The sequence below is a fragment of the Pterocles gutturalis genome, unplaced genomic scaffold, assembly GCF_000699245.1.
Source record: "Pterocles gutturalis isolate BGI_N339 unplaced genomic scaffold, ASM69924v1 scaffold16764, whole genome shotgun sequence".
In the NCBI taxonomy this organism is placed as follows: domain Eukaryota; kingdom Metazoa; phylum Chordata; class Aves; order Pterocliformes; family Pteroclidae; genus Pterocles; species Pterocles gutturalis.
The window spans coordinates 31,556-43,680 of NW_010128577.1; the positions used below are offsets into that span (position 1 = coordinate 31,556).

Sequence of the window (12,125 nt, forward strand, 5' to 3'; positions counted from 1 at the left end):
TTTTTTTTTTTTCTTTGAGCTTCTGTTTCCTTTTTTTTTTTTTTTTTTCCTGGAAACCTATGTTAAAGCATATAATAGGTAATTCATCATTTCTCAGTAATTATGAAATTTATTGCAAATAACTGCTAGCCAGATTGAAGAAGAAGAGGAAACTCCCACTCTGCCTTCATGAAGACATCAGCATAGAAATACCATTCTAAAATTTAACTTAATTGGTTCAAAATCTGTATCTTGATTTAGAAGTTCTTTGCAAGGCTCATGTTTTCGTATGCCTTCTACTAAAGAAGCCAAAGCTGTATTTGGTTTATTGTTCCAAAATGTGTTCCAATTCACTTTAGACTGTCCCTAGTTGCAACTTAATGTTGTCACAAATACTGTGCAAGTGGCACAGTAATTTTTGAAATGTGGATGAATAGTTCTTTTCCATGAAATAAACTATTACTTACGTGGGGTCAAATTTGGCTTTGAGAAAACAGATCAATGAAGGAGCACAGCCTTACACAGCATCAGACCTGTAAATGCATTCACTGAATGGTGGGTAGCATGATGGAGTGAATACAAATCTTTTACAAGCAGTGAGAAATAAGGAACCTCGCACACTGGGGACATTTTCTTTCCCTTTGATCTCAAGTGTCTCAAATCAGTTTAGAACACATGTACAATTACATGAGTAAAGGTGAGAGACAAGCACAATATACAGAGAAAAGACCAGGCTGGATGCAGTTGTTCATTATTACAAGTATGACACATAAAAAAAATAATCCTAATTAGTCAGCATGTTTATCGATGCTTTCTTTTTCTGTTCATCCTATACATTCAGCTTTAGCGATCTGCATTCTAGCTCTGCCCCTATGCAAGATGCAGCTGGAAGACTGCCTTTACTTCCTTTCTTTCTCTGAAGGGTGAGAGATGGGAGAAAAGAGGATAACTGTGATATTCTTAAATCCCTGCTTGTCTGAAGAGACAGCTGAAGAGGGAATCTAGTTCTACATTCCAATCTTTATTTTAGCAGACTACTTTGTAAACACTAGTGTTTTAAAAGAAACTGTGTGCAATATATGTAGCAGTTCTTCAGAATTCCAGGGGTGTTAAGTGTTCAACAAACCCCATGAAAAAAAAAAATAGTATTTTGAAATTGATCTCATTGTCTATGATAATTTTTGAAATGAAAAGAGATTTTTTTCTCACTGGCATTGTAATTTTCACTAAAAATATAAAATATATAATGATGAGGAAAGGAATGGTTTTAATGCATTCTTAAATATATTTCTAATAAGCTGTTATGACTTAGTTTTGTCTGTACCACCTAATGCCTGAATTATGTAGTAAGGCTCTTTCAATGATGGTGTTGGTTTTTTATGCTGATGGTTTTAGATCATGTCCAGAGTGCCCCACGAACAGAGAAACAGTCTCTTTATCTTTCTTATTTTCCTTGAAATTGAATATTTGTTTCAGTCCTTCAGTGTATGCATACTGTCTTGCCTTTGGACATGGTTGAACTTTGGCTTCATTCCTTTTCTTCACACTCACTTGTATAATGGAGAAACCAAATTACATCTGTGCAGGAGTTTAATAACTTTTCTGTAGAAACAGAGAAACTGGTTAAAAAACCAAACCAGAACAAAACTACATACCACCTGTCCCTGCCTCCCCCACTGCCCTGTTTTTCTCAAGTATCCATTTCTTCCCATGTTTGCTCTGAAGCTTTTTTGAGGCTCCAGAGTTTAAAGCAAAATGGAATGTTGCAAAGTAAAGGTAAATATATAAATGTGTATCTCTGTATACAGTATACATATATAAATGTATATTCCATGACAATTTCAGAACAGTAATGAGACGTTTCTCTTTTTAAATATACTGTCATGCTAAAGTCTGTTCTTTCTGTGTCTTGCAGGGTCAAAATGTATTTGGTCTTGATATAATTGAGACACCTGAGGGAGATAAGTGGCCTCAACTGATTGTCCAGCAGATCCTGGATAGGGAGCAGAAGGATACCTATGTGATGAAAATTAAAGTTGAAGATGGTGGAAGCCCTCCAAGATCTAGCACTGCCATCCTTCAAGTCACAGTGACTGATGTGAATGATAATCGCCCAGTGTTCAAAGAGAACGACATTGAAGTTAGTGTTCCAGAAAATGCTCCAGTGGGCACCTCTGTTTCTCAGCTCCACGCCACTGATGCAGACCTGGGCTCAAATGCACAAATCCACTTTTATTTCAGCAATCAGATCTCCACGCTGGCCAAGAGGCTGTTTGCCATTGATAACACCACTGGCCTCATCACTATAAGAGAACCGCTAGACAGGGAGGAATCTCCTGTCCACAAATTAACTGTTTTGGCAAGTGATGGCACTTCAACTCCATCAAGAGCAACAGTGACTGTTAATGTCACAGATATTAATGACAATGTCCCATCAATAGACACAAGATACATCATCAATCCGGTGAACGGGACGGTGCTTTTGTCTGAGAAGGCTCCCCTTAATACAAAAATTGCATTGATAACAGTAATGGACAAGGATGCTGATCTAAATGGAAAAGTTACGTGTTTTACAGATCATGATGTCCCTTTTAGGCTAAAGCCGGTGTTTGATAATCAGTTTCTCCTGGAGACAGCCACGTTTCTAGATTACGAAGCCACGCGGGAATATGCCATTAAAATAGTGGCTTCAGATTCAGGGAAACCTCCCTTAAACCAGTCTGCAATGCTCCTGATCAAAATAAAAGATGAAAATGACAATGCCCCAGTTTTTACACAGCCTATCATAGGTCTTTCCATCCCTGAAAACAATGCTCCTGGTACTCAGCTGACAAAGATAAGCGCTACGGATGCTGACAGTGGACGCAATGCTGAGATCAGCTATATCCTGGGTTCTGATGCACCCCCTATTTTCAACCTTGACCGCCGTACAGGCATTCTGACGGCAGTGAGAAAGCTGGACAGAGAAAAGCAGGACAGGTACTCCTTCACTGTGCTGGCTAAAGATAATGGGATGCCACCCTTGCAGACCAATGCTACTGTGACAGTGTCAGTCCTGGACCAGAATGATAACAGCCCTGCTTTCACACATAATGAATATAATTTCTATGTGCCAGAAAATTTACCCATGTATGGCACAGTGGGGCTTATCACCGTTACAGATGCTGACTCTGGAGAGAACGCTGCGGTCACTCTCTCTATATTAAATGGTAGAGATAATTTCATTATAGATCCACTTACTGGTGTAATAAGACCTAATATTACCTTTGATAGGGAACAGCAGGGGTCATATACTTTCCAGGTGAAAGCTGTGGATGGAGGAAGGCTGCAGCGTTCCTCAACTGCCAAAGTGACCATCAATGTTGTCGATGTAAACGACAACAGGCCCGTTTTTGTTATTCCTTCCTCTAATTATTCCTATGAGTTGGTTCCAACGTCAGCCAGTCCGGGGTCTGTAGTTACTAAAGTCTTTGCAGTTGATAACGACACAGGAATGAATGCAGAGCTCCGCTATAGCATCATAGGTGGGAATTCAAGGGGCTTGTTTACAATTGACCAATTAACAGGCAATATTACCTTGAAAGAGAAGGTTGTTACATCAGATCATGGCTTGCACAGGCTGGTGATAAAAGTCAATGACCTAGGACAGCCCGAGTCTCTTTATACTATAGCTCTTGTGCATTTGTTTGTGAATGAGACAGTCACCAATAGTTCCTACGTACAGGAGCTAGTGCGCAGGAACATGGAAACTCCAGTTGGCCAGAATATTGGGGATGGTGAGATAACCCCACAAACCAATGATTATGTCAAGATCATAATTGCCATTATTGCAGGCACTATGACAGTTATTCTGGTAATTTTTGTAACTGCGTTAGTACGGTGCCGCCAGACACCTAGGCACAAGGTTGTCCAAAAAAACAAGCAGAGTGGTGAATGGGTTTCCCCAAACCAAGAGAATAGGCAGATCAAGAAAAAGAAGAAGAAGAAGAAGCGCTCTCCAAAAAGTCTCCTCCTCAACTTTGTGACTATTGAAGAATCTAAGCCTGATGATCCTGGCCACGAGCACATAAATGGCACTTTAGACATTCCTGTAGAGCTAGAAGAACAGACTATGGGAAAATATAACTGGGCCACCACACCAACCACATTTAAGCCTGATAGCCCAGATTTAGCAAAGCACTACAAGTCTGCTTCTCCGCAGCCTACCTTTCAGATTAAACCTGAGACTCCTGTACCCCCCAAGAAGCACCATGTCATTCAGGAACTGCCTCTAGATAACACCTTTGTGGTGGGCTGTGACTCGCTCTCCAAGTGCTCGTCAAGCAGCTCGGACCCTTACAGTGTTTCTGAATGCAGCTGTCAAGGAGGCTTCAAGACCCCCGGCCCCATACACACCAGACAGGTAATGGAAATTTCAAGGTGTTCTCTTTCTCCTTCCCTTCATACTTTGACATGCCTATGACTCTAGCTCTGAGCACTGCAAAATAACTTTTTCTGCAAGGCATTGAAAAGTAAACAATCAGTGTTAAGGGAGAAAATTAAAATAACATGACAGTTGGCTGTAAGGAAGTGGAATGATGACATGGCTGGGTATTCCTGACTGCAGATGGCAGTATGGCACTTCCCGCATTACTGCGGTACCTAGTGCAGCTCTGCAAGGCAGAGAGGGGTTATGGTACTGTCCTCTGTAGTATTGTATGCTCAAGAATGGAAGTAATCTAGGCCAGGTGGAAAGCAATAAAGCTTTGCAGGCTCTGATAAGTGGTTCTTAATATTAATGGAGTCTGGAATTGTAGCCTTCATTTGGGCATAGCTTTACTTCAGTGTCTCTCAAAAGCAGGAAAAGATTTTCCTCTGAGAGTTGTAGTGCCATTTTCAGACTAGAAGCATACTGGACTACTTAAATCTGGTGGAATGACACAGTTGACAGGCAAAGTTAGAGAAAAAATTAGAGGCATCAGTATAATTGCTCTGAGTTATTTGCTGTTCTGCCTGATAAACCAGATCCTAGCTTCTCAGAAATTCAGTACAGCAAAGGAAATGTCTGGAGAGTCTTCAGCTGAAAAATAAATTGAGAACCAGGGTATCTTTTGTTCTTCAAGACACTACAGAAAGGCTTTAAGTCACTGGAAATTGAATCTAATGTTTATCCATATTCTGGAAAGTTTCATTAATAGTAAAGCTTCACTGTTTGCCTGTTTACTTCTCTTTCTTCACAAATATCACAAAGTTTTCAGTGCAAGTAGGTTTCTAGGTAAGCTTTAATTGACCAAGGAGTGAATAATTGAACAAATATTTCATGAGAGTTTATTATATTATTTATAATATGTTTTAACACTATTGCTAGGGCATAAATCCTCGCCATGACTAAGTCTGGTAGACTTTTTACTCCAGCTGAAGTTTCCATTTTTTTTCAGTGGGGTTTGTTTTATTACCACTATAGTGGTAACAAAATGTTCCTGAAAAAAGGTGCTTATTCAAAGTAGTAGTCATATTTTTGAAAACTGAAGGACAGGTTGTTTGTTTTATTCTATTTTATGCCCCCTATCACCACAAATCTATGCGGTAGTCTATATCATTACACTTTATAAAACTTTAATCTTTTCCTGAGGTTCATTAAAAGAAAAACTGAAGGGGAGGAAAATATAATTTCTTTCTGGGACATGATAGCAATGAGAAATGTATAGCTTTTTGAGATTCGAGTGTTTTCTGTTAAAGGTATTTGTGTTAATTTAAATTGCACATTAGAAAAGTTTTTTGCTAATTTGTTCATCTGAACTCTCATAACTGTGAGGAGGGTGGTGCTGTTATCAGTATTTCTGTAGGCCTGATCTAGGTGATTTTTTCAACTGAGTTCTGGTACAGTTCCTCTGAGCCAAAGAGGTTCTTCCATTGTCTGCTCAAATACACTTTGTCATGAAGTAATGCTGCTAACAAAGCAAGCTCATGACTCTCTAGGTTTTTACTAACATAGTTCTTCCGTCAGAAGGGACTTTTAGAGTGGAAAGCAATTCTCTGCTGCAGAAGCTGGTTGGGGAGAAGAGCATTTTCTTTTATCTATACTTTAAAGGTCAATGGCAGGGGCTTGCTATCCAGAAGAGCAGTATAGAACTGTTGTGTTTTTTATTTTTTTTTTTTTTTAATACTCATTACCTGATATTGCCTTATCTTCATATAGCTGTACATGAAATTATATTAATATGATGCACTGAGTATATAAAAAAGAGATTAATGTTACTATTTGTATTGATTTTGTTAAATCTACAGCTATCCTTCTTTTAGGTATGTTTTTCTGTATGAAAGTGATTACAGTGTTGGAGAAGGTGTAACTGCTCACTATCAATAGCCCTTTACACTAATTTGAAAACAGCATTTACCTTTAAACACGGGAATTTCCAGTATATTACCTATTTAAATAAAATAAAAGTAATTTCATTAATGCATTTATTCACATAAATTGGGCAGTCACGGCCATTAAAGTTAAGTCCTTTGTGATGGACCATGATCACAGAGGCAGAATTGTATTTCATGATAAGTAAAAACAAGCAAAGTATTTCTTAAACCTCAAAGGATGTTATTTTAAAAGTCAGTCTTACTTCCAGAGCTGGTTTTGTGTATTGTAGTCTGTATAGTTTTATCTCCTGTGGGGCTGTAGAAGGTGCCTCAGGACAGACCAACTTAGAGTTGTCACTGTTAGCCGGTAAAGAAGTAGAACAAACAAAAATAAGCTTCTGAAGCCACAGTGCTTCAGATGTTGTGCTCCACCATTCTCCAGCCTTGGAGAGTTAACAGGATGTTTGTGGTTAATAATGCATTTGTGTCATACACTCTCTGACTTTTCAGAAAACTGTAGGACAGCCTGGAGAATTGAAAGATAGTAAGTTCAGTTAAAAAGGGAGACATGCTAGTTTGAAAAATGAAAATAAGATGTCTAATGTGAGAGAAAATATTTTACTTGGTGACTAACAATTACTGTAATGCATCCCTTTTACAAACCAAAAGCTCTCTGGAGGAGACTAAAGATTACATTCACTGCGAAGGTTCCTCTTCAGTTCCTAACAGGTGCTGATATTAATAGGCTGAACATATCAGTTGTTCTTAATTTTGTCCGTGCAAGAGTTTCTACTCAGATATTTGAAATAATACTGAGTTCAAGCTAAAATTTTATATTTTCTTTTGAAGCTCTACATTTTGTATATGTCTGAGTGGTATTGATTCAGGTCTTTAAAGGAAGGAAATTGTCTTTGCTCTACTGCTAAATTTGTCGAAGTGATCTCTCAAATGACAGAAAGTCATTACAACAGTTGTACTCAAAAAAGCATGCAAGAGCAGATGGAAAGATTTTTCTACTAAAAAACCAAAATATGTCTTTAGTGGTCATGTGGGCAAATAAATACAGCAATGCAATAGCAGAAATTTTTATGGAGAAGGAATTGGAGACTCCTGAAGCAGCTGAGGACACATTGAATCATGTACTACGGGAAACTGAAGAGGGAAGAATATGGTCCTCATGTAATCTCTCCTAAGAGACATCAGGCTTCTGTAGTACTTGGATGTGAGAAAGGGCAAGGGAGAGGGCTATCAATATTATTTTGAAGTTACACGGTAGGAATTAATAAATACTGGTGACAGTAGACCTTCAGAATAGCATGCTTTCTGTTGGGATGTAGTAGAGAGAATTCTTTTAAACAAGTTTCGCCAAGTGATAAATTGAGAAGTGCCTTCTTATTCATAATCAGGTTTTTCAAACTAGGATGTTTAGAGACTCATAAAATTTGACGACACTGGATGTCAGTTTGATTTTCATTGTTTTGGAAGTCCTGGGCCTCATAGAAAGATGCATTTCTTTGGTAGAAAAACATACAGCACCTTTAAGGTTGATCTGTCTGCAAGCTTTATAAAAGCTCAGTTGCTTTTGACATTTACCTTCGTGAGAGCAGACTGTGTGAAGTATTCTCTGCTGACACAGATCTTCTAATTCTTTTTTGCATTTTTGTTGCAATGATGAAAAGAAAGGAGCGGTTTTTCCAGTCTGGTTTTCATGTAGGATGTAACACAGTTTTAAAATATGAAATCTTTGCTCAAGTACTTTAAACAACATTCAGACAATTGAAATGCCTGTCTAGGTATCAACCTGTCTATTCAAAACACGCGTAATTATAGACTACAATGTTATTTCTGGCAGCTTGGTTCAAAGAAGCTACTGCCACAAAAGTTTATTAGAACTACCCATGCATCCTCCTTCTTCTTTTCCCTTTCTTTTCATTAATGCTCTTTCAGACGTTCTTTTCATTTGAAAAAAGTATAATGCATACTATAGGAACAGTAGAAATCTTCAAAAATAAGCACCCGCTCACTCAGGAAGGGTCCTGTGACCTTTTGTGTTGTCATTTTAAACTTGAACTTCAGAAGAAGCTTTTTTCTCACTTTGTCGAAGAAGTGTGACTGTTCACTGGAAGACTTGGTTCAGTCTCAGTCCACCTCTTCCCCTGGTAGAGCTGGAAGGTGTGCTCATGCTGAACTTGTTAGAAACTTACTGGAGATAGACATTATATTCCTTATAGAAATCTGAATGGGAAGTAGACCTCATTTAAAATGCACTGCCTTTTTTGGGGCCCTACTGTCTCATCCGTGACTGCTTAGACCTGCTTACAGTCATGGTATATTTGTTTTTTTGATTTTGATTTGAAATGTGGTAAAATGTCGTTATAGCTTCCCACTCACTATGAGAACAGTGTGCTTAGGATGTGAAGTGAAAGAATATTGCACTGTTCCTGAAACTAATAGCTCTGAAAACTGTTATGTAAATCTTTAGCTGCAGGTTTTATTGTTTTGTTTAATAACAGTGAGACTAGTGAGTTTAATCTTGTATACCGTAATCATCAATAGGCAGTGCTCATGCTTCTGGTATGTAAAAGGGTATAGCGGTAACACTGGTACTTTGCATTGACAGAGTAGTGTATGCTCAACATTTTTTTTCTAAGTATCAGCTAAACAGCTGTTGGTATAAGCCCTTCCTACAAACCATTTCAGAATGGATTTCTGTGATTATAAATATTCTTGTTATTTTCTCTTAATTTTCCGGCTGGTAGTTTTGCTGGTAGTTCTGATGTGCTGCCACGTATATACATTTCAGAAAAAAACTGAGATTCATATCTGGAGAATTTTTCTAACTAAAGGATAAGTGGAAGTCTGCAACTCAAAGTTAGCGAGCAGTTCCTTCAGTGCGCAGTACTACTGAAGTAAAGCTGGTCAAGAAAATGCTTTCCTCTATGGAACACTTAGAAGAAAAACTTCAAAGTTGTTCTTTTAATGTGTACATTTCCCCTGGAAAAGCACGGGGGAAGATACCTGGAGAATGCCCCCCTTAGCTCATAGTAGAAGACAAAAACAGCACAAATGAGAAGAAGATAAAAAATAAACTAATGTTTTTTGTGAGGAAAAAATGAAATACTTTGAATGTGACACTTAAGTAAAAACTAATTCAGAGAAAACAAAGGCTTCTTCCCCCCTGTAAGAACTCGCTGACTGAGGTTATACTGAAATTGGTAGATGGAGTTCCAGCATTAACAACTGGGTGATTGTTATGCAAGCTAGAACAATATGCACCTCTCTCTCCAGTAGCAGCTTGCCTTGGGGTAGTAGCAGCATACCTTTTCCTAAAGGTTAAGTGCATTTCACCTTCATTTTTCAGTGGGATAACTGAGAAGTTCACTCTTTTCTCCTCATTACCCAACTTTGTTTTTTTTTTAAATGACATATAGCTATAAACCATTGTCAACAATGAAGTCTAATTTAACTGTGGATTAATTTTCACACTTCTTTATTTTCCTATTTTCTCCCAGAAGGTATTGCACTCAATAATCTGCAGTTGATAGCAATTTCCTGACCAGTGGTGGCTACTGTAATGGTGACTGTGGTACTGATAGTGCTTTCTTTCCTGTGAAATAATTGATCTGAGTGGCTTAATTTTTTTTTTTTTTTTTTTTTTTTTAGGACTTTAGTTCTGTTGATGATAAATATAAAGATGAAAAATAACTCTTCAAATCAAAATATTTTATGCTCTTAGGAGCAATGTTCTTGAATGAAGCCTGCCAAAACCCTGTGGAACATGTTCTAGGTGGTATGGTAGTCTTCTGATAGCTATAATCTTGCAACAGCAGTTGGGGTTTTGAGTTAATGAAGCCAAAAACAAAGTAAAAAACCCAGAATAACCTATGTAGAAGTCATTTCTGTGGCTCCTTTTTCAGCATTTTTGCTTTGTGTATATAGATGTGTGCAGATCTTTGGTTGTGTAAAGAAACCTGAGAACACACACACATCAAAAAAGGTTGGTTGCTTAGAACCGCAATAGGTGATTGCTTCTCAAACCATATAGTGATTGGCATGGTAGACATTTGGAAACAAACTTTACAATATATGGGGAAAATTATGCAGGAAAGGGCTTTTCTCATGCTGTTTCTCTGTTTGCCAGCTCTGAACGTCATCGCATCTGATGTTATATACTGAAGTCGTACGTGTACACAATGATGTTAAGCCAGCAAACATGGAAACAAGGAAATAGCACGAGAAAGCCCTTTGTCCTGTCTCTGATTGCCGAAGAAATTTATCGTCTGATCTCCAGAGGGGTTTGGAAGTGACGATGAACTGTTCAAGCTGCCCTACTGAAAGGTATCAAGGGCAAGAATTTTTTAAAAAGAAAAGACAAAGAAATTTTATTACGTTGTGTTATAGTGTTCTATAACGTAGTTTTGCTAAGAAAAAAGTAATGTGACCCATCCTTCTTCACAGTTGGCGATTATGGTAAATCTATTTTGCTTGTAGTCATCTTCTTGTCCCAGATTTTTTTCTTATTTATTTTAGTTGAAACAATTAGGAATTTTGTTTCTATAAATATATTAAAAGGGAGCAATAAATTTTATTCATACATTAAAAAGAGAATGTAAAGTTCTTTATACTCCCTGCATTTAAAAGAAAAATTAAGTGTTGTCACTTATAGCACCATTATACATGTTAAGAACTAAGTGTTATTTATGTCTATTCCATAATATTTTTAATTATAATATTGCTGCTACAGATCATAAATAGAAATGATCAAATCACTGCTTTCTCATTTTATAGGCACAATAGTAGTAGTTAAAAATTAGTACTTCCTGCTTTCTTATCCACAGCATTTTGTCATAAATGATCACCTCTTAAATAACTCCAAAGTATTCACTTAACTTCGAAAAATAAAATTTAATTTGCATTTTGCTTGCTGAAATCTAGATAATGTCTGTGTAACACGTGCCATACATTTAAGCTTTTGAAGTACTTTTATTTATAAAAAAGTCATAAATCCAGTGGCTTGCTTTTCAGTGTGATAAAATACGAAGTAACATATATACTTTTTTCACTGTTAACCAGCACATGGGTGAAAAAATGGCCTACTGTTAGGTTTTTTCCCAAATTATTTCTCGATATAATTAACTTTTTTTTTTAATTTAAATTTTTTACGTTATAATTTTTTATTTAGCACGGGTCATTTCAAAAATGAAATTTGACTGCCGTAGCTTCATTTGCAGGTTAGTTGCAAGTTCTTGTATATTGCCTCATATTTTAGGGAGTAAATACTTAATATGTATCATCTATGATATTAGAATTTCATATGCAATGCAAAATCTCTTAGGAAGCAAAGGAGTATAAAGAACCTTGTTTTCTGCACTTATATGAAGACATGTAATATTAGTTTGCTAGAATAAAATGAAATACAGACACTGCTTTTAACTGGGATGTATACAGTATATATAACTTTATTTTAAAGAAAAAGTTATTAATGATTCATTGATTAGACTACAACATGGAATTCTTACACATGACTGTATGTTTGATGTAAAGATATTTATAAGGCTTGTACTTAATATTCACGTTGCCTCAGTTCTTGGACTGCAGAGTGTCTACCATGACTGTTGCCTATAGTTTCCTCCACATTTGCTATCTGGCTATTTTAAAAATGTGTATTTGGCTATTTGATCTGTAAAATAAATTCTATTAATAACGAAGTACGTATTGTAATTTAGCATATTGTATTGCATAATGATAGCTATGACTGTTGCACACATTTTTTCATTTCCGATAATGAAATCATTCTTGGGAAGAAGTTTATG

General features: G+C 36.9%; 1 protein-coding gene across 1 annotated transcript in view; it reads left to right on the top strand.

Moving 5' to 3' along the window:
- The window catches only part of LOC104466306 (protocadherin-11 X-linked-like), a 33,976-nt gene extending 22,868 nt beyond the window's left edge, over positions 1 to 11,108 (top strand). Inside the window, exons 2-3 of the mRNA XM_010079682.1 lie at positions 1,895 to 4,381; positions 10,454 to 11,108. Coding sequence (XP_010077984.1) covers positions 1,895 to 4,381; positions 10,454 to 10,459 — 2,493 coding nt within the window. The 3' untranslated portion in view covers positions 10,460 to 11,108. The remainder of the gene's footprint in view (positions 1 to 1,894; positions 4,382 to 10,453) is intronic.
- The last annotated feature ends 1,017 nt before the right edge of the window (positions 11,109 to 12,125 follow it).